The sequence below is a fragment of the Alternaria hordeiaustralica genome, assembly GCF_023758085.1.
Source record: "Alternaria hordeiaustralica strain BMP 2776 chromosome Unknown scaffold_12, whole genome shotgun sequence".
Lineage (NCBI taxonomy): Eukaryota > Fungi > Ascomycota > Dothideomycetes > Pleosporales > Pleosporaceae > Alternaria > Alternaria hordeiaustralica.
This window is the reverse complement of record NW_026056784.1, coordinates 704,137-720,132: the sequence shown is the minus strand read 5'-3', so window position 1 is coordinate 720,132 and position 15,996 is coordinate 704,137. Positions and strand designations below refer to the sequence as shown.

At 53.8% G+C, this 15,996-nt stretch overlaps 4 protein-coding genes across 4 annotated transcripts; 1 reads left to right on the top strand and 3 right to left on the bottom strand.

Annotated features, from left to right (window-relative positions):
• Positions 1–4,992: 4,992 nt before the first annotated feature.
• On the bottom strand, positions 4,993–6,481 carry PAC1 (protein with putative role during mitosis; the record flags this gene model as incomplete). The annotated part of the gene is made up of 3 exons (XM_049389084.1): positions 4,993–6,174; positions 6,225–6,390; positions 6,444–6,481. 3 exons carry the CDS (start codon positions 6,479–6,481, stop codon positions 4,993–4,995), a joined length of 1,386 nt encoding a protein of 461 aa, XP_049243358.1.
• A 701-nt stretch (positions 6,482–7,182) lies between these two features.
• Positions 7,183–9,926, top strand: J4E84_006494 (uncharacterized protein; the record flags this gene model as incomplete). Its single annotated transcript, XM_049389083.1, has 2 exons — positions 7,183–7,454; positions 7,505–9,926. 2 exons carry the CDS (start codon positions 7,183–7,185, stop codon positions 9,924–9,926), a joined length of 2,694 nt encoding a protein of 897 aa, XP_049243357.1.
• Positions 9,927–12,662: 2,736 nt separating this feature from the next.
• Positions 12,663–13,504, bottom strand: RIB3 (3,4-dihydroxy 2-butanone 4-phosphate synthase; the record flags this gene model as incomplete). Its single annotated transcript, XM_049389082.1, has 2 exons — positions 12,663–13,291; positions 13,372–13,504. The coding sequence occupies 2 exons, from the start codon at positions 13,502–13,504 to the stop codon at positions 12,663–12,665; spliced, it is 762 nt and encodes a 253-aa protein (XP_049243356.1).
• Positions 13,505–14,061: 557 nt separating this feature from the next.
• J4E84_006492 (uncharacterized protein) lies at positions 14,062–14,748 on the bottom strand (the record flags this gene model as incomplete). The annotated part of the gene is made up of 1 exon (XM_049389081.1): positions 14,062–14,748. The coding sequence occupies one exon, from the start codon at positions 14,746–14,748 to the stop codon at positions 14,062–14,064; it is 687 nt and encodes a 228-aa protein (XP_049243355.1).
• Between the last annotated feature and the right edge of the window lie 1,248 nt (positions 14,749–15,996).

Sequence of the window (15,996 nt, the reverse complement as noted above, 5' to 3'; positions counted from 1 at the left end):
CCGTTGTCGCCGCTCTTTCCCTACCACCAGCGGTAACAGCAGTTCCCCTACCCCTCCCACTCACAGAACCACTACTAGCTTGCCTACCCACTCCACTCGCACTCCCTCTCCCCTGACCCCCTCCAATCCTATTACTCATCCCCTGGTTCCCCTTCCCACTGGTCATAGTCCTCGCAAGAGACTGGCGACCTGATGCCGTAGTGGACGACCCAGGTGAGGAACGAGACGTAGCGGCTCTGGAAGAGGATAATGATGAGAGTTCAGAGATGGATCGATCTCTTTGCTGGCGATCGGAAGTGAATCTTTGTGTCGGTCGCTGTGAACTTGATCGTCGTGATGAGGGGCTTGGGCTAGGAGTAGAAGTAGATCTATCTGGGTTCGGTCGACGGGGTAGAGACACGACTGGTTTTGTGTTTGATGTAGATTGAGCTGCGGATATGGCTGGGTCTTCCCGGATAGAGGGTGCGCGTTGGCGGGGAGGTGTTATCGGTCGTTGGATGGAGGGATCGGAAACAATCTTTTGTGTAGTCGATGGCTGTGATCGTGTCGCCAGTGCTTTTGCTTGCTTCGCTTTGGAGACGGCGAGTGCTAGAGGGGCTGGTGTTGGGGAGGCTTGGGGCTGTGTACTGGCTCCCGGCACGCTCAGTGATGCATCTTCGTTGGAATATACAGAAGAGGTGTTGCTATTAGCACGAGATCCGCGTTCACTCGATCGTCGTCGAGACTCAGGACTAGGCTTTTGCGCTGCTGCCATGGCTTCGAACTTCTGAGCTTGGGCTAGAGCTCGAGAGCCGCTGCTTCTGTTTAGCTTGGGTGTAGTTCGCTTCTCGCCGGGAGATGTAGAGTCTGACTTCTCCGGAGTGCTTCCAATCTCATCCATAAGTGTCGGTGGTGGTTGAACCAGCGGGAAGTTCGCCTCACGTGAAGGACTTTCAGTCTCTTCAACGAGTATTGACTGGGCTCCGGCTGGCACCGGTTCCGTTACGATAGAAGACGGGGACGTTTCCATGACAGGTGGGCTGTCATTCTGACCCAAGCCAGATATCTCAACAGATGCTCCGTCTTGTCCTCTCGTCGGTGCCGAGCTTTCTTCATCAACCCCTCCGGTAGGCGAATACGCTGGTGGCGGTGTCCTTGACCTAAAAACCAGACTCTCCACCACCGGCGGCGGATCCTCAAAAATAGACTTCGGTATCTTCATTGGCCTCCAACCCTCTTCCTTCCCCTCTCCCACTGCAGCACCAGCCCCCGGTCTGACCTCCACCTTCTCCCCACCCAACGGCTTATCAACCGGCGCATCCTCCTCCCTCTCAACAGCCCTCTTAGTAGTCTGATCCGCCATCCTCTCGTCCGCCTCTTTCTTCCACCTCTTTTCCTTGCGACTGAGTTCGATCTCCAGTACTCTCGTACCAGGTGCAACTCTAGACTTGAGGCCGTCGTCATCGAGATCAAAGTACAAGCCCCATAGCCCAGGTGCTTGTTCAACTGCACACCACCCCTCCCAGCCATCGAATGTGAGCCGTCGATCCTGACGCGTGCAATCGAACGGGCCTGTCAGATGCGGTTGCGCATCAGCTCGCACTCCGTATTTCGCTTCTCCCGTCTCTTCGTCAACATACACCCAGTTCATAATCGGCGCCACATCCGTAATCGTCGTGACAAGCCCTTCGTAACTCGTATCCGGGTACGGTAAGTAATACCCTGCATAAGGATGACCCAACGGGCTTCCGTCCTCTGTCCCAGTATCAATCCAGAGCTTCCCGTTTCTCAGGACGACTTGCCGGCCGTCGATTTCGCGGCTGCGATGCGAAGACTTGACGCATGTGGCGATGAGGTTGCAGCGGCGGGCGCGGTGTTCTTCGCGCTTCTCTTTGGATTGCGATTGCCGGATCGCTTCTTGCGAGCCGAGGAGGCCGGGGGCTACGATTGTGGCGATGAGGATTGAGAGGACCATTTTGCGTGTGCTGCATCGTGGGGATGCGTTTGCGGGTGGAGGTTGGCATGGACATGCACCATGTTCAGCATCGCCTGCGGATGGGATTCGGTTGGGTCTATGCGCATTACCGTGGTTCCATAGAATCGGGATCGCTTGATAACTCCGGTGGTCTGATGGTCGCTCGACTGAGAACAAGAGTGTCCGAGCTGAGACGGTCGCCCTGAGCTTCACCAGCCCCTGTGTGTTTCATCGTCACAGCCGCCCCGCCGGCAAGCATAGCACATCCCCACAACATTCAAGCGACTGCGGTTGATCGTCTTGTCTGGACCCTTGATTCCCTTTCGGTAGTGAGGCTGGTACGAGACTCGGACGATGGCAGCGACTTTGAGACGCAGGAGTGCCACAACAGCCGTTTCGAGCGTTCAGCGCGACATCGACTCATGGCAAAGGTGGATGGTATATGCTGTTGTCGTATCTGATGGCGACTTTGCTTATAAGGCAGAGATATGGCACTTCATCAAGGCCAGTACAGTTGACCTGCATCTCATCCTCATCATCCACCATCGCCAATACCCAGCAACGGCCCGGCGCCTGACCAGCTTGAACCACTTGCCTAATACCTAATATCGACTTCTTGTTATATCCAACCATCCATCAGAATGTCTACCCTGTAAGCAACACTGGTACGAAGGGTTTTACATGTGCTAACCTCAATCAGCGACTCCACCATCCGCCCAACAGCCTACGGCTCCGACACTGAGAGCGACGGACAAGCCTCCGGTGGCCGTAAGGTGTCTTCCACTTCCAAGGTTGGCCCTGTCCCATCCTCAGCCACACTCAACCGACCGGCCGGCAACATCATCAAGGGACCAGTGGACGACAACGGCAAGCCCAAGGATGCGGCGTTGCTCCTGGGTATCAAGCTAGATTTGGAGGCAGAGATTCACTTGACGGCAAGGATTCGTGGAGATATTACGATTGGATTGTACTGAGCTACTGGCATGGTGGACTACGGACAATTCTCGACGCGTCGCACGAAGATTCCAGGACATTGATTGGAAGACGCTTGGAGCGGCATCGCGAGAGCATAGGAGGGCGTTTTCAGTCACGGGATTCATGGAAAAGGGTTGAGATCTGAACATATTGTTAGCGTTTGATGCATCAAAAATAATCAATATGTGCAAGTTGAGGGTGTTGATCAGACTCATGCCCTGTCACAGGCAGTTATCACCATTGCCGTAGCTCGGTAGACCGTCGTGATAAATTGAATGTTCATCTTGTAAAAGGAAGTGGAGGGGATGGAGGAAGACTTACCATAGAGGATAGCATCACGCTTGCAACATGAGTATAAGACCCTATGCAACTCATCAGTTGCTGTTGTATCTCATCTTCATAGTGCAACACAGTATAGTGTGGATCAGACAGGACAGTTCTCGTCGTCGCCGAAGCTTGGACATATGCTTGTCATTGATAAAGTCGTATCATCATATCGAGGAAGGAGATAGGCGGCGAGCGTACCGATTGTAGTGAGGCAAGCACTGATGGATCTGGGTGGCAAGTTAGCAAAAGCTTCTACCAGTGAAGAGAAAGCAAATAGTATGCATTGAAGTGGGATCAGTTGACATGAATGGATATTTTGATTTAAGTCTTCACCGGGCGAACCCGTCGGACTCGTCATCAAGTGTTCATCATTTCCCGGAAGGTGAGCAAGAGGAGTGCGCTTACCATTGAGGATGTTACAGACTGTTGTTGGAGAACAGACTGATTGCGTTGTTAGCCGAAGCTCTACGACGCTTGTATGAATGTGCAGTGTTGGCGAGCGAGGTCAGTCGGCGAGGTTTCTGAGGCCTGCCATAATGAGCGTATCCGTCACGAATTGTCGGTGCCCAGTGCGGAATCATCATATGGTGTTCGAGGAGGGTTCGAGAGGGAGAAATCGTACCATTTGGGGCGCGGAATGATAGTATCTGCAACGCGCGAGATGTTAGCGAGAGCTACAAGCGATGTTGAGAAGAGCAGTGAGTTGAAGGTCAAAATCAGAAACAGCCATTGTTTATCGGCACCGGCAGAAGCCTTGGTCGGTAATTTCCAGCGTGCCGTAGCACAATCTGATCATCATTGGACGAGGGGAGGTGGAGGGGGGGTGTGCTTACCAGTGATATCGCAGAGCTGCGAAGCTACCTGTGGCAGTCATGAGCGCGAAAGCGCAATGCGCTCGAGTGTAAGTGCATGTCAAGAAATTCTGGAGCTGGTTAGCTTGATGCTCTCGTCGCAAAAGTCAAGGACGAATGTGGTGAGCGCAGTCGCGATCAGACTGACGTGCAAAAGTTTGAGTTTCATTCCCCTAGAGGTCAAAGACTCTAATTTGTTTTTGGCTTTGTGAATCATCATGAAAGCGCAGGATGGAGGGTAGGGTACTTGTACTTACAAAAATGAGCGCATGCTGTAAGCAGTGCTGTTAGTGCTGGCGGTTAGTCGTAGATCTTGTGCGCACAACAGCAAAGCTTGCTGTATCGTTGATGCGCCATTCCTGTGTGAAGCAGTAATGGTGTAGGAAGACAAGTTGTAGGCCGCTGAGAGAAAAGTTAAGCTATCGGAGGTCTCGCTAGTTTTTCCGCTCCACTAGCGCGTTTGTGACTAAGCCAGCATCTCGCGAAGGTGGACCCCCAGCCTCATAGAGACACGGGCCTCAGCACTGAGAACATCGTAGAATCACATAATGACTACTGAGCAAGGCACGAGGGGATCGCGAGTCATGTTGCCTCGCTCTGTGAAAATTTGGTGAAATCACTGATCGCATGTCTCTTGCTGCTCTATCCTTGATCTTTCCACCCATATTGACGCCAAACTGATATGCATGCCCTTCTCCGACCTGCGCCTTTACTATGACGCGTGAGAGACTATCATGGCGCGTAACTTGGGTATTTACATGAAGTCGTAAAAACTGGAACTCATAGAGTCGCGTGTATGGAAGCCCCTTCGCCTGTACATCCAACCTTCCTATGCAGAACACGTACTGGCAACGATGCGAACAAAAGTGGCGAAGCTGTCGTCTCTCATGAGGCAAAGATGCGAACGTTCAAGTCGACGCAGCCTGTCGCAATAACACAACGTATTCCTGCTTTGGCTGCTTCCTCTTCTTTCTTCTTACTGGCACCGTTGGTTGCGCCGTTGGTGGCATCCCCGTTGACTGGTACGTCCTTGATGACGTTGGGGGCCCAGCGCATACAGCTTACGAAGTGCCCATGGGCGTCGGTAACAGTCTTGACGCATCGGCCTTCCTGCGTGAGGTCCCAGCATCGGATTGTCTTGTCGTCACTAGCCGATAGCAAGTATTTGCCGCCTGGGTGGAAGACCAGCGACCGTATCCAATTGTCATGGCCAGTAAGTGTTTTGATGAGTGTTCCCCGTCCGTCCCATATCTTTATGGTCTTGTCTCTTGATCCAGTCGCTACGTACTCGGCGGAGCTACTGAGTGGTGGTGGTTTCTTGAGTCCGGCAAGTGCTGCAAGGTTGGCGTACGATACCGGAGGCGCGATTGTAACGCATTCGATAACGTGCTCATGACCGAGGAAAGTGCATTTGGGCTCTCCTGAGCTTGCGTCCCATAGCCGAGCAGTCTGATCGTTTCCTGCAGACAAGAGCCATCGGCCGTCAAAGCTAGGGGCTACGTCTCGTACCCAGTCGGCATGTCCGCGTATGGTCTTGACGCAGTATCCCGTTGTGACGTCCCAAATGCGCAGTGTCTTGTCTCGGGACGCAGAGACTAGTAGGTTCCCTGAAGATGGAGATCCGGCGGCCCCACTAGGAACGAATCGAATCGCAGAGACGGAGTGATCGTGCCCAGGAAGCGTCCTGATGTTCTTGTATTCGTCCGAAGGATCCCACAGCTTGATGGTTAAGTCGCTCGAGCACGAAGCCAGCAGTGTGCCACCTCTTGGACCACCAAAATCGACATCCAGCACTCCTTTTGTGTGTCCCTTCACCGTCCTTTCCAGCTCACCCAATTCCCAATCCCAGATCTTGATGGTAGTGTCTTCCGAGCCTGAAGCGAGCGACGAGAATACGGGGTGAAAGGCGACGCAGGTAATGGGAGAGCGATGTGATTGGAGGGTGTGTCGTGCTGGAGCCCGTGGTAGCCAGGCGGTGGGGTCTTGGTTTCTCCTGATGAGTGAGGTTGGCGTTGTGGAGTCGAGCTCGCTCTGGAGGCTCTGGTTGCGTTGCTCGAGTTCCAAAACCTGAAGAGTGTAAGCATATGGTTTCACTGTAGGCGTTGGCGCGCAAGTACCTTCTTCTGCAGCCGCACTACACTGGTCCATTTCTTCTCCAGCAGCCCCTCGTACTTTTTCCGCGTGGCATCGTCGAAACTCTCGGCTATGTTGGCTTCTTCCCGGAACGCTTCCGCCGTCTTTGGCGCGTTTATAACGCCCAGGTATGCGATTATGGCCTTGTGCCTGGCTCGTCGTCAGTCATGGCTCTCGAGTCACTTGCTGTCTGCAATGCTCACAGCTCTTCCGCTTGCCGGTCTGTCAATATCGCGCTCATGGCGTAATGGCTAGGTCATACGCGATTGACGCCAGACGGGACCATGCACTATCGCGACGTGGTGCGTAGTCGTGTGCGGTCGAGGCGGAGGTTTTTGGTGGGCGCGGGGAATTGCGGTGAGCGGAGGATGTCTGCAGGGGTGGGGTATCTTGGGGGCGCAAATTAGAGGTAGCGGAATGGCGACGGCGGGAGGATAGCGATTGTCTCGAAGCAATAATGCGGGCGTGTGTTGGAGGTGACGTGTGTGCTGGACGATGTAGGTGGGTTGGGCATTCATGTGGTGCAGGGATCTGTTTAGGAAGGAACACTGCTGTTCGCCCGGACAACGAGCCCTGGAGCGCCCGCCAAAACATACTTGCACTTTCTACATCATCACCTCACACCATACTCGACCCCTCACACTCCGCTGTTATCGCTATCCGACACTTTGCGATCCAATAGTCTCACAAAAAGCAATCGACAACATTGTCTACTGACATCATCTGGTACGTCTCCGCCGCTCCTGCCTCCTGCATCAGTCATGGTCCACTGCACGCGCGCCCATCCGCGCGCATATCACTGTTGTCCACACAGTGTTTGGACTGTTGCGCCACTTGCTATAAGGCATTCCAACCTTCCCGAACTCCGCGACTTACTCTTCATTAGCTTTTCTGGTTTCTTAGACGACCCCGCATTACATCCATCACATTCCATAACAGGCCATGGCCGACGCCGCGGAGGAAGATTTCAGTTCTCTGCCGCTTCCGGATCGCTTCGTACACAAGGTCTGGAAGGTGCGGAAAGAAGCATACGAGGCCGCCGCCAAAGAGTTCAGTCTCGCCGCCAGTGAATCAGACCCCATTGTGCGCCAGTTCATAAACGATGCGAGCGTATGGAAAGGTGTTGCGGGCGACTCCAACGTCGCGGCACAACAAGAAGGTCTCGGCGCACTGTGCGCCTTCCTCGAGATAGCAGGAAGGGAGGGCTGCGTACGGTAAGTACTTTGCAAAACTTTGCGCGGCGCAATACTAACGCATTGTTTAGGTCACGCGGAAACACCATCACAACCATCGCCGAGAAGGGCCTACCCTCAACGCGACCGGCAGCGAAGGCGAAGGCGCTCGAAGCGCTCATGCTATACATCGAGACCGACAAGCCCGACCCCGTAATCGAAGAGCTTCTACCAGTACTAGGAAACAAGCAACCCAAAGTCATCGCCGCGACTTTAGACGCCCTTACACAGATTTACCATGCCTACGGCTGCAAAACCATCGAGCCCAAGCCCGTCCTCAAGGCGCTTCCAAAATGTTACGGCCATGCGGACAAGAACGTTCGCGCCAAGGCGCAGGAGTTGACAGTCGAACTTTACCGATGGCTAAAAGAGGCCATGAAGCCGCTCTTCTGGAACGATCTGAAGCCTGTCCAACAGCAAGATCTCGACAAGCTATTTGAAAAGGTCAAGGAAGAGCCCTCGCCAAAACAGGAGCGACTGCTCCGTTCACAGCAGGCTGCCAAGGAAGCCGCTGCCGCTGCGCCAGACGTCGAAGAGGAGGAAGAGGAAGAAGAGGCCGCCATCGATCTTGAGCCCGAGTACGAAGCCGTTGATGTATTCGCAAAGATTCCCAAAGACTTTTCGGAGAAGTTGGCCTCGTCAAAATGGAAAGACCGAAAAGAAGCGCTCGACGACACGCAAAAAGCTCTTGATCACCCAAGGATCGCCGAAGGACCTTTCGATGAGCTAGTACGCGGCTTTGCGAAGACCTGCCTGAAGGATGCGAATATCGCCTGTGTTGTAACTGCTGCGAACTGTGTCGAGCTTTTAGCCAAGGGCTTAAAGAAGAGCTTCGCCAAGTACCGTAAAGACGTTATGAACGTAATGATGGAGCGCCTGAAGGAGAAGAAACAGACTGTGACTGACGCCATTGGAGCTGCTTTGGACGCCTGCTTCGCATGTACGAGCTTTCAAGAATGCTTGGAGGAAATCCTGGAGTTCCTAAAGCACAAGAATCCTCAGGTCAAACTTGAATCGTCAAGATTCCTGGTTCGATGCTTGAAGAACACCCGCGAAGCCCCAACACCGGAACAAGCCAAGGCCATTGCAGAGGGCTCTACGAAGCTCCTCACTGAATCTCAAGAGGTACAGCGAGCTGCTGGTGCCGAGGTGCTTGGTACGCTGTGGAAGATTATGGGAGACCGTATCATGAACGCTCATCTGGACGGACTTGACGAGATCCGCAAGACCAAGATCAAAGAGTTCTTCGATGCTGCGGAAGTCAAGTCCAAATACAAGCCAAAGGCTGCGCCAGCGCCCAAGCCTGCAGCCGCAGCACCGACTAAGAAGCCTATGGGTAAGCGGCCAGCACCGGGTGGTGCAAAGAAGCCGGCTCCTGCGGCAAAAGCACCCCCGCCTCCGCCTGCGGAAGAGCCCGCCGCACCTCTCGAGCCGAAGCCGACTTCAAGACCCGCCGCGTCCAAATTGGGGGCTAAGCCCGGTCTTGCTGCGCCATCAAGGCTCGGTGGATTGAAGAAACCAGGTCTCGGGGCTCCTTCGCCGCGGAAATCTGTTATTTCACCTCCTCCCGAGGAAGAAGCACCGCCGCCACAGCCCAAGTTTGGTGCCGGTCGTGGTCTCGCAGGTCGTCCCCTAGGAAGGCCTGCTGCTGAACCCGTCGCCGCCCCAGCACCACAAGCGCCAACCGGCCTCAGCCTGGTGGAACGTGCGGAACTTGATGAGCTACGAGCAGAGGTTGAACGAGTACGGCGACAGAATGAAGATTTGCGTGGAGAAAGGACAAACCTCACTTCGCAGATCCATGAGCTCCAGAACCAGAACGCCCAACTCATCGAAGATCACACCCGCGACGTGCTCTCGATAAAGGCAAAGGAGACGCAGCTCGTCCGTGCGCGCTCAGACTTTGAAGCGTCCGAACAGACAGTACAGAACCAGCGCCGCGAGATTGATAGATTGAAGCGCGAACTCCTTAGGCAGGCGCGTTCAAATTCTCCGCCAGCTACAGACGTCGGAGACCAGATATACACTGACAACGGAGTTGGTAACACCAACGGCGCGCATTTCGGTGACTCTGGCTATGGCAGTCGGGCCATGCACCCAAGGCGAGAGAGGAGTTTTGCCAGTGGGCCAGGAAGCCCGGGCGGCGATGGTAAGGAGAACTTTGATTCTCTATCTCGCCCTGGCAGTAACTTGAGCGGAAAACTAAGTCCACGAGCAGATGGTCTGTCGTCGATGTCGCGTGATGGCAGGAGCCCAACAGAGAACGGAACAGCTCAACGGGTACCTTCCGCAGGAGCATCTGGTGCGGAAAGCTGGAAGCGCGCAGCAGAGGTTACCCAAAATCTCAAGCAGAGGATTGAGATGATGAAGGTCAGTTCCGACACCTCCCACTTTGAAGAAGACCGCCGTCTTTGTTTTACTTTTAACGACGAAGCTTACAATTCCTCAGGCTAAGCAAGGTATCGGACGGCCACAGCAATAGAATAGCGACTTGCCGATTCGACCTCATTTTCTCGACGAGCAGTCATCTTTGCGCTTGCACGAACGAATTGCCGCGCTTCACCCAAAATCGAGACGGGCCCACACAGATTTCCTCGAGGGCGCTCATGGGGCTTCGTAGCTCTTCGCTTATCTTAGATCCTGCATGCGCTCTGCATGCATTTGACTGTGAGCATCTTCAACGGCGTTGGTCTGGCTTGGGGCATGCATTTGTGTAATAGTGATGGGCAGGGCAGGGCATGAGGCTTAGGATAGACCAGGGGAGAAAAGCACGCGTGCAGGCTCTATGACTTGCATGGTCTTGGTGCAGAGGGGAGATGTCGTTTTTCCCTTCCTTGACTTCTTCAGAGATTCCCCACACGCTTGTGTTCATTATCGCGAATCAAATAATAGATTTTATAATCTTCACTCTGTCCTCTTTTCCTACTCTTCTTCGAGATACCCATCCCGTCACCGTATCGAAGCTATGACCCGTCCCTCGCCGGCCGCCTGCCCAACCAACAGAACGCGTCGCGTCAGCCCCAGGTTACCAGTCCACTGGGTCCTCACAAATAACTGTGCCGCAGACCGCAGCGACCACCCTTGGCAGCACACCCCGGACAATGAGATCGCAACGTTTTTTATCTGCGACAGCGACGTGCTGCAGGATCGCTTTCCCCACAGTAACCACCTCAATTCGATCTTGGACATAATACATCACGCATCGCCATACTACATCCTGCATACTGAATGCGCAGCACGCGCCACCTCTCCGTCTCAGCCATGATGGACCCGGGACTGTCGCGACGGGCGCGGAACGCGCTCGACGGGCTTGGGCCTGCGCTTGAGGGTACCGCACCAGCGTCGTTTGATCCTTTTGGCAATACGATTGATCTCAGTTGTGGGGGGAATGAGGTGTTGTATCCCGAGTTACAAAAGTTTCTGGGGGATGTTGTGAGGGATGTGGGGGCGGTTGAGGTATGTTCGCTCCGGTTTTGGAGATCGTCGGGATGCATTTATACAAGTATAGTTTTGCGCATGTACTAATTCGGAATGAATCTACGATAGACATTTACGTCCCCCACGGACTCTCTTAACGGCGGCGATTTAGGGTTGAGGAGTGCTCTTGCGGGGTTTTTCAATGCGTATTTCAAGCCTGTTCATGCTGTGAGGGCTGAACATATCGTTCTTACAGCTGGGACTACGGACGCGATTGAGAATGTTATCCATGCTGTTTGCGACGATGGGGATAGTGTGCTTGTTCCTGGTCCGAGTTGTCGTAAGTCTCCCACATTAGTATCCCCGGTCAAATCCATAATTTTGTCCAACCCTCACTTACAGAATTGCCCTCTTTGACTGATACAACCACAGCCACCCTCTCGCTCTTACTGAAGCGAAAAGCAAACGTAACACCCATCCCCGTCATCCCACCAACCCACATCCACTGGGACAACTACCTCGTCCCCTCCCTGCAAGCCGCCTACGATTTCTCCGACTACAGAACGCGGATTAAAGCTGTTTTGTTATCGAACCCAAACAACCCACTCTCCCGATGCTACCCCCGAGAAACGTTACGGGAGTTATTGGAATTCTGTCAGGAGAGGGGGTTGCATTTGATTGTTGATGAGGGGGCTGGGTTGATGGCATTAGATGGGAAGGAAGGGGGCGGAGGAGCTAAGAAGAAAAGAAATGGTGAGACGTTTGTGAGCGCGTTGTCGTTAACTGAGCCGCTGGTACCGGAGGGAGCCGTCAAGGTCGATCCGAGTCGTGTACATGTGGTGTGGGATGCAAGTCGATTATTCGGATTAGGTGGACTGAAAGTTGTAAGTCGTTCTTCTTGTTCCCTCAAAACTGCACGGGCTGGAATGACCAGGAGCTGATTTGAGTATTTCAGGGTTGCGTGGTATCCCAGCAAAATACCCCTCTCCTCTCCTCCCTGGCACTGACGGCTACACACCCCTCCTCCCTCTCGACCATCTATTTGACCTCCCTGCTTACATCATCCCTCCTCCCCTCCCTTCTCACTCAGAACACATCCCGCTTGTCAACTTCCTACAACATCCTCGCTTCCTTCCTCCGACGCCGCGACATCGAGACCGTGGTACCGACACACGGCCCCTTCCTCGCTGCTCAACTAGCAAAGAAGACTAGGACAGGAGAGGAGGAGAACGCTTTCTGGAGGGAGTTGGAAGGAAGAGGTGGGATCAAGGTTGCGCCTGGGCGGGCGTTCAATGGGGTGGAGAAGGATGGGGGGTGGGCGAGGGTGAATTTTGCGGTTAGGGAAGAGGTTATGCAGGAGGTGGTGGGGAAGCTGGAGGAGTTCTTTGGGGGGAGTGGATGAGGGCGGTCTTATCGTCTGGAGTGTAGAGCTGGGAGGTGGTTTGCTTGCTTGGCTTCGGCGCGTACTGTGCTGTTTGCGATGGGCGGGAACGTTGTGTTTGCTTTCCATGGTATAAGCGTAGGCGGAGCTCGTTTTCGTCGGAGTGTATAGAATGACATGTGTACGGTTTTCCTGGCTTTTGGATAGAGAAGCTTGCGCTGGATTGGAGTATCTAATAGTACAGTATCAGGTTTTCTTCCATGCCATGACTAAAGCGCGTGTATCCTCAAAGTGCGCCGACACCGTCCACGTACAACATACCAACGGGATCATCTCCACAATGTCCTTCCTCTCATGATCGCACCTTTACCCGGTCCCTTGCCCGCCTCAAACTATGACGACGTGCCCAAAACCCCATCATTCTCCTCAATGTACCTGACCATATCATCAATCGTGCACACCTTAATCCCCCACTTCTTGCCAAAAGCCAAGCAGTCATCCCTCCTCATCATGCCCCCACCGATCAACTCCGGCTTACCAGGCACCTCATCGCCATCAGTAATCAACTCGCAGATAACACCCACGGGTTGTTTACCCGCCAACCGACACAGATCTACCGCCGCCTCTGTATGCCCCCTCCTTTCACGCACACCACCATCCCGCGCCTGCAACGGCAATATATGGCCCGGTCTCCTGAAATGGCTGGCTTTGGCACTGGGGTCGGCGAGCATGCGGCATGTTAAGCTGCGGTCGGTCGCTGAGATGCCCGTTGTGACGGACGCGTCGGATGAGTCGATGCTGACGGCGTAGGCGGTGCGGTTGGGGTCGGCGTTGTCGGCGACCATTTGCGGGAGGTGCAGGGCTGCGGCGCGGGAGACGGGGAGGGGTGCGCAGATGTAGCCGCTTGAGTAGCGGATCATGAAGGAGGCTTTTGAGGGGGTGAGGGCTTCGGCTGCGATTATCAGGTCGCCTTCGTTTTCGCGCGAGGGTGAGTCGAGGACGATTACGAATTCGTCGTTCGCTGGAAGGCGCGTTAGTAAGGGTTGAGTGGGGTGAGGGGTAGGGTTGCTGCTGGAGTTTGTGGTGCTCGCAGACACGTACCGAAGGCTTGTATGACATCCGGTATCGAGTCGAACGCTGGGTGTGCGGGTGTGGGATTTGAGAGCTCCGTCGCGTTGCCGTTGACGCCATTTGTGCCGTGGGCAGGCAGCCCGTTCTGGAGTTCTGCAGGCATGTTTGGGGTATGACTCTGGTCCAATTACTTTCGCCCGGTATCGCTTTCTCTTATAGTAGTCGTGTCGAGGGAAGATGTATGGACCTTGACCGTTCCGCGTGCTTGCAAAGCGTAGAGCTCGCTACCACTTTGCTTAGAAAAAGATCTCGTAAGCCACCGGATGTCCGCGCCTGGAACCTCGAGGTATGCTAAGCTGTAGAATGGTGCGTCTTGTGTATGCTGTACGTCCAAATGTATACTGCGAGACAATGCGAGAGTTAATTGAAGTAATACGAGCGGAGTCGACGGTAGTGTTGTATGCGGAACCGAGTTGGATGTGTATCACGAGATTCCTGGAAGGAGGGGGCCGGGGACCTCGGAGCTCAAGCCACTCATCGGCCATCGGGCTTGCCCCGGGCCGCCTCCGATGAGTGGCTTGACCATGGAAACACTTTACGTCCTGCATAGTACATGCACCTGTCATTTTCGATCTTTTACAAAGGAAGTTTATCATATACGCCTCCGATGAGGCCTCCGAATCCAGGACATCCCTTTCGCGCAATGCATACCTGAAACCATTAAGCTGCGGAAGCTGTGGAAGACATGCTGTTGATGCTGCGCATGGCAACTTCCTGAAGTTCCAGGACCACCTGGGTATATTGACCTTGCACATGCTCCGGTATGTACGACTGGCATTCGAAAAGGAAGGCGGTCGCTGCAAGAATGGCAGAACGCTCGTCCTCTCGATTGACTACGAGGCTTGCCGTGGGAGCTTGGTGTCCGCGGATCGGAAGAACTTGAGTGTCCCCACCTCCCAGCAGCGCGTTGCCCTCGCCCAACTCAACGCCCTTGGCTTCCATCTCCGCCTCCTCCTCGGTGTCGTCTAGCTCAACTCCATCTGTTTCCGAGTCCGTCTCTTCGTCGTCGTCCTCTCCCTCTTGTTCAAGCATGTATTCCTGGAGATCCCGCTCTCGCTGCCTAGCCCACACGTCAAGCTCCTTGCGGAGACCTTGTAGGACGGTGAGCGATTTCGCATCGTTCTTTTCCGTTGATCGTTTCAACGCATCACTGTATATGCTCTCCTGAATTGCCACATTTGACGTCAGCGTATGTCTCACATTATATCTGTACACTGGGGATCTTACCGCGGCGAGCCTCCATTCATTGCCATCGTCCCAGTTATCCACAGCGCCCGTAAGAAGTATGCAGTTTCTGATAATGTAGTACGACGGGAGGGTTGTGTCGCTGGGGAAAGTCAGTCGCATTACTAATTTTGGCGGATACTTTTTTGCTGCCACTTACGTTAAGTTGTGCTTAGCTGCCGATATGCAGCCAGCTATATCGCCGCTGTCGAAGAGCGCTTCTGCGTCCTCGAAGGTCTTCCGATACAGTTTTGCTGCTGCGTATGGATCACACATTTTCGCCTTTGTTACGTGAAGGTTTGTGGGAATTCCAGTATTGCGTCAGCAAAAGTACAAGGGAGAGCAAATGTAACGATGTAGACACCAGAGTTTGGATGCCAAGCATTGCGTATAGGACAACAACCAACTTGTTTGCTACGCGAGGAGGCAGAACATTTTCACTCCGTTTCACTTTACGCCGGCATACCACTTTACTCAATTTCTGCACATTTCGTTCTGGATCTCGGTCGCGTCTGCAGTATCCAGCAACCGTATTAGCAACTGCGCCGTAAGTTACTCCTCGCGCAAGATGAGGTCCTCGGTCTACATATATGACAGTCTGTTCTTAATGATATGGAAGAGAAGACGTCGAAGCAACTACCGTAGAACCAACGCCCAGCATCGTCGTGAAATCGCCCACCAAGCCTACAGCGCCTCTGCAAGACGACGCCCAGCCCGCTCGCAGTCTGCAAAAGTAGAATTGTAGAGCATTTGGCGGTGGTGCAGCCAATACGTATGTCTCTAACAAGCCATTGGGCAGGAGCAGTGGCAGATTGGCGTTGCACGTCTTCACGGAAGATGAGGATGATGACAGGGAAAACAAGGGCGGCAGGGATAAGTACAATAAGCATGTCTGAAATGCGACGTATGAAGCACGGTGTCACGCAGCGCACGCCTAGGCAGCGTATGTTGACTGTGCATCATGGACGTTGTGGTCGCAGTCGGGTAGTAATCTACGTAGTTCCAAAGAGCGATAGTTGAATGGTTATTGACATCTCAAGGTTCTTGCCTCGGTCGGTAACTCGGATGTGGCGCTGCCGATGTGGCTTCAGGTTGCGCCTGCTGCAAGAGCGGTGTCTGACAAGTCTGGATATCCTTGTACCAGGTGGGCTGGATGACAGATGTCGTGCGCCGATGTGGCTTTGGAACACGGCGTTCTCTCCCGTTCTAATATGACAATTGTAATCACATGCAAATCTTTCAAGAATGGAGATGTTGCGTCTTGTGTACCATTGTAATAAATCCGATCTATATCAGATACAAGTGAGGGTATAATCGAAGAAAACTACCCGCGTCGGCGCGCATTAAGGCGCGTCGGCGTAATAACGCCAC